This window comes from Pempheris klunzingeri, chromosome 7 (genome assembly GCF_042242105.1).
Source record: "Pempheris klunzingeri isolate RE-2024b chromosome 7, fPemKlu1.hap1, whole genome shotgun sequence".
In the NCBI taxonomy this organism is placed as follows: domain Eukaryota; kingdom Metazoa; phylum Chordata; class Actinopteri; order Acropomatiformes; family Pempheridae; genus Pempheris; species Pempheris klunzingeri.
Window position 1 is genome coordinate 10,731,734 of NC_092018.1, and position 10,490 is coordinate 10,742,223.

General features: G+C 41.7%; 1 protein-coding gene across 3 annotated transcripts; it reads left to right on the top strand.

Moving 5' to 3' along the window:
- Positions 1 to 218: 218 nt before the first annotated feature.
- vdac3 (voltage-dependent anion channel 3) lies at positions 219 to 9,919 on the top strand. Of its 3 annotated transcripts, none has more exons than XM_070833171.1 (10): positions 220 to 311; positions 3,963 to 4,088; positions 5,604 to 5,675; positions 5,892 to 5,941; positions 6,997 to 7,149; positions 7,273 to 7,325; positions 7,487 to 7,714; positions 7,888 to 8,038; positions 8,681 to 8,738; positions 8,850 to 9,919. In XM_070833171.1, the coding sequence occupies exons 2-10, from the start codon at positions 3,983 to 3,985 to the stop codon at positions 8,939 to 8,941; spliced, it is 963 nt and encodes a 320-aa protein (XP_070689272.1). In that variant the 5' UTR covers positions 220 to 311; positions 3,963 to 3,982; the 3' UTR covers positions 8,942 to 9,919. The 3 variants fall into 3 exon arrangements, with proteins under 3 accessions (XP_070689274.1, XP_070689272.1, XP_070689273.1); XM_070833172.1 differs by having other exon boundaries at positions 262 to 311; positions 3,981 to 4,088; XM_070833173.1 differs by lacking the exon at positions 3,963 to 4,088 and having other exon boundaries at positions 219 to 311.
- The last annotated feature ends 571 nt before the right edge of the window (positions 9,920 to 10,490 follow it).

Below are 10,490 nucleotides of genomic sequence, written 5' to 3' on the forward strand. Positions count from 1 at the left end.
GATAGGCTATTTATGTGACTAGTCTACCTCTATACAACTATAACTTCCATGTGTCCCAAATTAAATTCCTACTGTTCACCTACAGGTTTTCTCAGCATCGTCGTGAACACCATGCAGGTTGCATATGTAAAACATTTACGAACAGTAAATGATACATTTTTCGCTCAATGACATTTACACAACGGCCCCGCCCTCGGCCAGAGGTCTGACTTGCGCCTGCCCAGTCTGCCTGTCTCTGCTTTCTCCTTCATTGTGCCCCGCTGCACCGACCAGCTCTGAGAAACTCTGCACGCTCCGCCCCACAAATAAAGGTAAGAAATAACCCACTGTTGCCGATTCCTCTTCACTAAAAGTTGTTGTCATGTGTCGGTTTATCTGCATGACGATCGAGCTGCTGTCAGATGTCGCTCGACTCTCAGTGAGCCACACATAAAGGGGTGGGAGCGCAGCACTGACTGTGCCAGGGTTTTAATACCAGTCCAGGCCTATGCAACCTATTGAATTTACAGCTGTAAACTGACTGAAAATGAATCCCCACAACGGGAGTTTTACTGAACTAAATGTGCAGGGAACGTGATAAGGTTCCCATGCTGTGTAAATGATATGATGCAGCATGTTTAAACACTGCGGTGCAACATCTTGAAAATAATAGCAAAAAAAAAAAAGATTTGATGCTTTAAAAAGTTATGTGTTGCAGGGTGAATAAGCCCTCAGAAGACAACAGACATCTTACAGAAACAATGGTGACCAGAGGTTGGCGCACCTGGCAAATAAAACCAGCTCACTCGTCCGCTTATGGGACAGGGCGACGTGATGCCATAAATCATCTTGTTGTAAGGTTTTATCTTGCTGTTTGTCAAGAAAGGTCTGTGAGCAGCTATAAGGACAAGGGCCGTTATCTTTTGGAAACTGCACCTTTACGCACACCCTTTGGACACAGAGTAGTGACCTACACTGAGTATTCATTAAGTAAATTAACATCAATTTTGAACAAGGCAATTTTATTTGAACTGATTATTTAAATTGATGTTTGGCAGGCATTTTGACTGTGCCAGAGCTGTACAAACTCATTAATAACAATACAAAGTGATGCAGCAATCATCACATGAGCCAACCAAGGTGGTAAACAGGTGCTCACACTATTTAACTGTTGTCACTGTACACCATAAAACTCACTCTCGTGCTGACCAGATGACACTGTGGAACAAATACATCACCATCTCATAGCCTTACACTCAAACTATAAATTGTCTTAGTGTAACTTGACTGCACCTTATCTCTCTCTCTCACACACACACATACACACTAGTTTTACGTTATCTGAGGGGTCGGCCAGTGTTGGGTAACTGCCTGTTTACACAGTTTGTAAATTATTGCTGAAATTATTAGTCGAATGAATAACGAATACCAATATCCACGATTGATTAGTTTTATTAAGTAAAAACACCCAAAACGCTGAGCTCACTTTTACAAATAAGAAGAACACTTAAGCTTGATACATTTATTTATTTGCTGTTATTTTTGATATTTCATAGAAGAGGAATTGAGTGTTTAAATAATTTCTCAAAGATGATAATCACAGGTAGATGCAGGCCTCTTTTTATATTAATTAATTGATATTTCACATTAGTGCTCTGTTACAGGACAATCAGCTCTCTGATCACTAAAGTGAAAACAAATGTAACCAATAAATAGTCAGTTTACACTGATGTTGCATAGATACGTTGCATAGATACGCTGACACATGGAAAGCTGCACCAGAGTTTCAGGAGCAAATCGCTGTTGTTTGAGATGAAAATATGTCACTCAATTTTATGTGTTCTGAAAACTGCACACTGCTTTTTTTGTACATAAGTAATAGTGTAGTAAGACTAAATTACTACAAGCACATGAAGCAGTGTTATAAATGTTAGACCAACATGAAAAAATAGGTCAGTGGAAAAACACACTTTATCCTGTTTTAAAGATACAGTGTTTTTTAGATGTTAACCGTCTGTTTGATTGTTGACAATGATAACCACCATCTTGTTGTTTGTGTGGTAGCTGTTTTCCTCTCACATACCTCTGTTGTTTCTGGGTGTCATTTTGACCTTTGAGCTCAGCCAGGGCTGTCAACTGCTTGGAGTTTATGAAAGAGTTAAGTGTCACGAGTGTGTTTGTGTGTATTAATACAGAGTGGAGGTACAATACAGGCAAATAAATCTGATTTGGTAGGGGTTTTTATAGGCTGAACCTGGAGGAGGACACATGTTGAAACCCTAGTTGCACGTGTTGTAGTGTTAGGTTCACCTGAGCTAAATTTAGAGCTGAGTGTTCAGACTGAGGGATGAAGGCTGGGAGGGACAGGGTCAAAAATGGACTGCGTGGTGGAGGAGGTGAGGGGGTTACAGAGTCGAGAAGGAGAGTATCTCGGGTGAAATGACAAAGGTGGTCCAGGAATTGCACGCGGTCAGCAAAATGCAGGTCAAGTGGCACACAGTTGTTCAGAGTTTGAGAGATGAGGAGCAATGCTGAGACAGACACGACATTTTGACACATGCTGATAGAAACATGGAGATCTTAAAGGCCCTGAAAACATATTTTCTCAATCAGTTTGTTACAGTGAGCTAATAAGTCCAACAAGACCACAAGATTTTCTGCCAGGGTTTGATTATATACTACAGTTATTTTCCTTGAGATTTCTGTGGTCTCCTTTTTCCCACTGATTTGAAGTGGATGGGCGGAGCTGAAAAAAGATGATGTCATGATCTCTGTGCACCAATCAGGGTTTAGCAACAGTTAATTCAGAATCTGATGACAGTTGTATGTTTGATTGCAATCAAAGCAATCGCAATCAATATTTTCATAGTAAAAATCAAATGACAATGTGAATACAGTGTGATAGAATGTTCATATGAACCTACAAAGACTTATCCACTTGACTTCATGGAGCTTTACAGTGAATTTCAGCTCATTGTTTAGCTTTCCAGTCCACAGTTTTACTGTTTTGGTTCACTCTCACTGCACTCATTGCACAAGGCAGCCGTTTTCAAAATGCAAAAAGCGCTAAAAACCCATAATACATTACCTTCTTATCACAGCAGACACGGTTAGCAATTAGCAGGTGAAAATAGTGGAGCATGTTGCAGCTAAACAGCCAGATATTTCCCTCAGGAGTTGGTAGAGACCAAAAATAGAGATAAAAGAGTGAACATTGGTTAGAAACACGACTCCAAATGAATAATAGGCTAATGTTGTTCCGACACTGCTGGATGTGTAAATAAGCAACTGGCTGCTAACAAGTTCACCATATCAACGTAAAAGGTGATGATATTTGAATGTTGTAGTTGTTTCTGCTGTCCCTGCAGTTATTGTGGGTTTAGTAAACAGGAACAGAGGATGCTTCAGAACTCTAACTCCGACTGTTGTTTATTTAGTCTTGAATATTTAATGTTCTAAAGAAATACTTTAGTTGCTCTAAGCAGCCGCCCACCTCTGAACGAGGAAGAAAGTGTGTAGAGGGTTACCGTACATGTCGGACTCTAAGAGCTGACTGACACTGTGACATCAAGCATCACAGCTGCTTTAACGTGCTGTTGATGTAACACTTGTGGACAGACAGTCGCTTACCTGCATGATGTGCAGTTCTCTGAGAGAACAGAGAACAGAGGCAGCATGTTTCACCAGATACCTTTCATGCAGCTAATCAGTGTTCTTTGTCTGATAACTCAGTGCCATACATGGACTGTACACAGGTCTTATCATACTGTACATCATACTGTACAATGTGATGCAATAGTTGGCCAGTTCTTTATGTATTCTTTATGTATGTATACAAAATAGACCTCTGAGTTCTGACTGAGCTCATGCAAAAGAAACACGCTAATATTCACAGCTACTGCAGACAGACCCACATGTAGTGCATGGTTGCTGTCAAAACAGTGCAGGACCACGTGCCAAAGTTTCTATTGTCCCTCCTTGAGCTTTCCTCCTCTGAAGAGACATGGCACAGAAAGGAATGGGGAGTGTGGAGCAGGAGGGCAAGACAGGAAAAGACGAGAACAAAGACCAGTGTGTGACATGTCAGCACCACGCACCCAAGGCACATGGTGAGTGGGGGGGTAGTGTGTAGAGAGAGACGGATGACGCATCATCAGGGTCCCTGGACTGATCTTTGGCTGCGGTGACATTCATCTTGTGAGGCCAGACTTGGATATCTGTGAAATTATCATTACCCTTCATTAAGTCCAACGTGCTTGATTGCAGTGACAACATTTAGATTTTCTGTACAGGCTCAGTAATTGATTCATTAGCCTATGGATGTTGCACTACCCTCAGCAGCCTCTCCTTTGGCTGCAGAGACAGTCTGATTGGTGAGATTCATAGTAGAATGAGCCACAGGACAAAAGAAGCCAGAAGCAAAACATTAAACCGGCTTTAGGTTAAGAGTGAATGTGGGATAGTGTAAATGCTCCGGCAAAGTCACCTTGTCAAAAATGTCTTCACACACACAGACTCAGGGGACCCTGATGACTGTCTGAAGCCCGGTGCAGTGCAGTGGTGTGCAGGAGTGGTAGCTGCTGACTAACCAAACCTGCTTCTGCTTAGGTTAGCTCTACTGCACTGGCTTCCATAGTGTTCCTTTGCACATCATACATATATATCTTTTCCTTCACAAGCATAGCATAATGGGGATGTTATTAATGTTAAAGCACAGTAGTGATACAGTGGGAATACAGTAGTCTTACAGCAAAATTTCCCTCTTGAATGGCTGCTTGACCTTACAAAATATTTGCTCTTGTACATTTCTAGTCCCTTCCTCCTAGAGAATCAGTGCCATTAGTTAAACAGCCTCGGCTGCTTGCTAATGGACTGCTGCCTGGCAATCATTAGGGGACACATGGAGGATGGAGGGGGAGGAAAAAAGCTGGATATCACCTGCACCCAGACAGCCTCCCTCAGATGTGAAGGGTCTCTGAGCTGAGAGAAATATGTATACTGATGTATACTGTTTGTTTGAAAACGCTATTTGCGATGCTTTGTGTGTGAGAGAACACAGCTCTTTACATGTGTTTATAGGCTCAAGAGTGCTCTCTGAGTTGCATTGCTCAGCTTCCACAAAGGTGCAGAACTCCACATGTTTGTAAGAAGTATTCAGCATGCATTTGTTGGCACCATTTGTGCTAGCGGTTTCACTTAAAGGGCATGCCAACAATTGTACATATGAAGCTTGATTGAATTCTCATTTTGAGTACTACTTTGTTTAAAAAATGTTGGAATAAAGACTTCATATTTTTAACAGAAACTATCTATCAAATTGGACAGATATGAAAGATGTGGGCGTTTACTAAGAGGAGATTGAAAGACACTATGGAGTTTTATGGGAAATGTAGGATCCAACATTTTGGCAATGCAACCATTGCCAAGATCTAAAAATCTGGATATTTCAGCCACTGCTGCATCAATCTTGACCACTGTTAAAAATCTGTCCGTCCAACTTTATGGAAGTGCTGAGATATGGCTTTGATTTCGCAGTTAGACTGATTGATGCAGTGAAATTTGTATGCATGTTTCATCGTTGTAAAGAAATGGTGCAAACTGTATGTGCATGTCTGTTTCTTCAGGCACAATGGCTGTCCCTCCTGTATACTCAGACCTGGGGAAATCTGCCAAAGACATCTTCAACAAGGGCTATGGTAACTCTACAACTTAACTTTTAAATGTTAATGATGAAGCTGTGCTGAAGCATGACTGATAATAGACAACATTTTTTTTTGCTCTGTCGCTTTAAATGCAGGCTGTTTATTTTTGCTGCAGCTGTTTTAAAGCCATGCTGTGCAGTACAAAGATGTGAGTTATTTTTTCCACCCTTTCTGTTCCATTTAAATTTCCTTAATTTTCTTTCACCCCAGGCTATGGAGTTCTCAAGCTGGACGTTAAGACCAAGTCCCAGAGTGGTGTTGTAAGTACTACTGTTGTCTCTGTGCGCCTGATGTGCTTAAGTTTCATGTTCAGGCCTCTCTCTCAGCACTCTGTGGTGCAGATCAAATGGCTGACTCATGGCCTTGCAGCGCTTCATGTCAGAGTGTGTTTGCTGCCTGACGAGAATTCAGTCTAACCTACAAACACTGTCTGCCCCACAACTTTACACCCTACTCTTTCTCCCTCAAGCAGCATGTTGTATCATGATGGGGGAAAACATGGCGGATGGCTAAGTTTGCTCCAGACATGCTGTTGCTATAAAACTGTTGCTATGGTAAAGCCATAATAAGCACTCATATACAGAGTTTCCCACATGCCACAAAACTCAAACCTCTGTACAAAACATTGTTAATGCATTCCCCTCTGTGTCTAACTCACAGGTTTCTGCTTTCTGTGATGCTGCTTTTCATTTTTCCAGTGAGCTGATAAATTGCTGCATGATTCTCTCTAACTTTCTCCCTTTTCTCTTTTCTCTGCTTTCTTCTTTGGACGTTCCTGTCAGATGGTGAGTGTGTGTGCATATGTCATGATTAAACACAGGTGTACTGCAGGGTAAGCCAGTGATACCAGTTGTGTGTTTGTGTGTAGACGATGCGTGCAGGCCTTCTGCCAAGTGCTTCTTTACAGAGGTAGCACGTCAAAGCGACACAATCACTCCAGCTGCTGAAGTCATAACAGCAGTGATCCTCAAATACACTCGCATCCAACCTCTTCCCCACAGTCCTGTTCAGATTTTCACTTTTCTTTCCCAACTACTTTCTCCATCTTAAAAGGTGTAATTCTTCTTTTAAATAACCAGCCTTACAAGCCTGAGAGGGATTGTGTTGGCAGAGGAAAAGCAGAGAAGCAACGCTTGTTTTCCTTGTGGGTGTTCTTTCTTGTTTTTTTCTTCCTGTGTGCTTTCTTGCCCCTTCTGCCTCTAGTTTCTGTAGTTGTGTTCTAATGTGGCAATGTGCCTCTCTGCTCCCCCTCCCCATCTCATTTCCCACCGCCATCTCCCCCCTCATCACTCCATCCGTTTTTTTTGTCCTGCAGGAGTTTGCCACCTCCGGCTCCAACAACACTGACACAGGGAAGTCAGGAGGCCACCTGGAGACCAAGTACAAACTGAATGAGTTGGGCCTCAACTTCAACCAGAAATGGAACACAGACAATATGCTCACGACAGAAATCACCATGGAGGACCAGGTGGAGTCAAACAAACAAGATAATAGCCATTTTAAGTGCTAGCCTACTTAGAAATGTTTAAAACGTCAATATATTCACTTTCAGCTCATCGTCTGTGTCTCCTGTCTGTTTGTTGGTCTGTAGCTGGCTAAGGGCCTGAAGCTCGGTCTGGACATGTCGTTTGTGCCCAACACTGGGTAAGAGTTATTTCCGGGTTTTCAAGAGTAATGTCAATGTCTTGACAATAAACTGACAATAATGTGCATACATTAGTCAAACAATATAGACATTAACATACAATAATGCAGGACTGCTCTGTAAGTGACCCTCTTTTCTTTCCTTGTTATTTCGTCTGTAGCAAGTCAAGTGCCAAACTGAAGACTGGCTACAAACGGGACTTTGTCAATCTTGGATGCGACCTGGACTTCGACACTGCCGGTCCCACTGTCCACGCAGCTGCTGTGCTGGGCTACGAGGGCTGGCTGGCTGGCTACCAGTTGGCTTTTGACACTGCCAAGTCTAAACTGACCAAGAACAACTTTGCCCTTGCACGCATTGCCAAGGACTTCCAGCTTCACACCAGCGTGTGAGTCACCACATCACATCATTAAAGAGAGGCAGGAAGTGGAAGTGATACATTGGATGAGGGCAGGGCATGAGAGGAAGCATTTCCCCAGGATGAAGCATACAGTTCAGACTAAGATTCACAGATGCTAATCTCCACCTTTTTTCTTTCTGTGTTTTGCTAATTTATTTCAGGAATGATGGGACAGAATTTGGTGGCTCCATTTACCAAAAGGTGAACAGCAACTTAGAGACAGCGGTCCATCTGGCGTGGACAGCTGGCAGCAACAACACACGCTTTGCAATTGGAGCCAAATACCAGCTGGATAAGGATGCCTCCCTGTCTGTAAGAACTGACTTCACAACATCACAGGCACAAATTAAAGAAACCCACATCGCCAGGGTTAACAGTAACAATGACTGCAGTGCACAAGGAATTATACATTCCAATTTGGGAGAAAGCAGGGAAAATATATTTGAACTGAAGACTAAGGGTCTACAGCGCACCTAGCACCTCTGTGAGACTGCACTTATCTGTGCTTTGAGCTAAATGCAAACAAGTGAAATTTCTGACCTGCTGATGCTGGTAAATATAAAGCCAGCATCATCAAATCTGTTACAATTCATCCTGAAGACATGGATAAGTGTAAGAAATCATATGAAAGTCTATCCAGGATATTTCATGAAAACCCAAAAATGTCAACTTGGTCATGGCACTAGAGTAAATGTCTGTCCAGACTGAGATATTTCAGTCAGGACCAAAGTGGTGGACTGATGGACCACACTGCTAATAAAAAGCTCCCCAGACCAACACACACCCTGCATAACTCATACATACTTTTCAAGTCATCATCCAACTCCTCTGCAGTTGTTGACCTGAGTCTGAGGTATCCATTTATATGACATAAATTATGCCCATCTGTCTGCTCTCCTAATGCTGTGTTCATGATCATCTCACCTGTCTGTGATGTTTTGTTTCCCCTCACAGGCCAAAGTTGACAATGCCTGCCTTGTTGGAGTTGGATACACACAATCCCTCAGGCCAGGTTAGCCGATTGCCTTTTTTTTTTTTTTTTTTAAACTCCTGTCTGTAACAATAATGTTAAGTGTGCACATGCATGGTTACCTGATACATAACCTGAGACTCTTCGCCGCAGGTGTGAAGCTCACCCTCTCAGGTCTGATTGACGGGAAGAACGTGAACGGCGGTGGACACAAAGTCGGCATGGGTTTCGAGCTGGAGGCGTAAAGATTCAGCGGGAGGACCGACAAGAGGAGAGGAGAGAGGAGAGAGTGGAGCAACACAGGAGAAGAATAAAGAGCCCAAATGTGAAAACACAGAGAAGGTCCACTCAGCGACACGTTAACACATCTTCCCTCTGAGTCCGACACACACATATGCACATTCTTTGGCCTTAACCCTGAAACCCCACGCAACCTCCAAGACCTCCAGTACTGTAATTGTAAAGGAATCAAGCATTATTTTGTGTTGGTTATTTTCAAATTTTACATTATTTGCAGGTCCAACCAACCAACATTTGAGCAGATACTATCAGAATATAATAAAAGAACAGCAGGCAATTATTCATTATTAATCCTTTTCTCCCAATAATGTGCTACTTACCACCAGTCTGATCAGACAAAGTGCACTTTTAATAAAGCATTTGTGTCTCAGACATATCTGTATTCGAAGCACCTTCCTATTTTGACTGGGTGGTCAGCTTGTTTTTGTTCAGGTGTACTCTGGGTTTTAAACATTAATGTTATTATGATTATTAGAGGCTGCTTGTTTTGGAATATTGTGGTTTTGTTGCATGCTTTCAAAGCTAGAGGGAAGTTTTTTTATTGACAAGTACAGTGACTGTAAACAGATGCAATAAAAGCTGGAGAGAATTAAGCAGAAAGGACAAAGAGCGGCTGATCCTTCTCACACTTAGTCGGCTGACCTTGATTCCACCATTTGACCTCATTAACACAGTTATCAACTGTGAACCTTCAGTTGCCTAAATGTCTATTTTTCAGGTCCTGTTTGGTAAAAGGGCCAACGGCAATTTGGAACTCTGTGTCACCTCTTGGTCTTTGTCTTGTTTTGTGTCCTGTACCTGTTCAACCTTTTCCACTACATTTCACTTTATCTGTGCTGTGCTTGGTATAGCAGACATAGTCAACAGTTAGGACCTCAAACTGATTTTAACTGAATTAATGGAATAAAGAATGTTAAACATTATGATATTAAGGGGTGTGCTTGTTTGTGTTTTGCTTGACACTGAACAGGTTAAGAAAGAGAAGAACCTGTAGGCTCATTCCGTAAAAAATGGAAATGAATCAGAGAAAACATGATTTAAAGACCAGTAAAATACTGTATTTAACACACAAAATTCATGTTTTTTTTAAAAAGTATGACACAAATGTCTAACATCCTGTTATTCTGCCATTATTACATTCTTAACAGCACATGTACACAAGATATCACAGACTCTTGACAATCTCTCTCTTCACTTTGTAATATCTAGATACAATTAAGACTTTACCTGAGATTAACACAGGAGGAAAAGGAGATGCAGCTTTGCAGGAATGTGTGAAGAAAATCATGACGCTGCAGTTTTTCTACGTTCTTAAATTTGAGTCTATTCCTGCATTTGCATTTACATTGTTTTAGTAAAACTAGGAATAGTTTCAAAATCAAGGTTTAGACTATAAATCATCTGTTTTTAATCACCATATTGAACCAAACCAACATAGTGATAGGTTATGTTTGTGTTGTGGCCTCAAACACGATCACATACCCGACCTCTCTG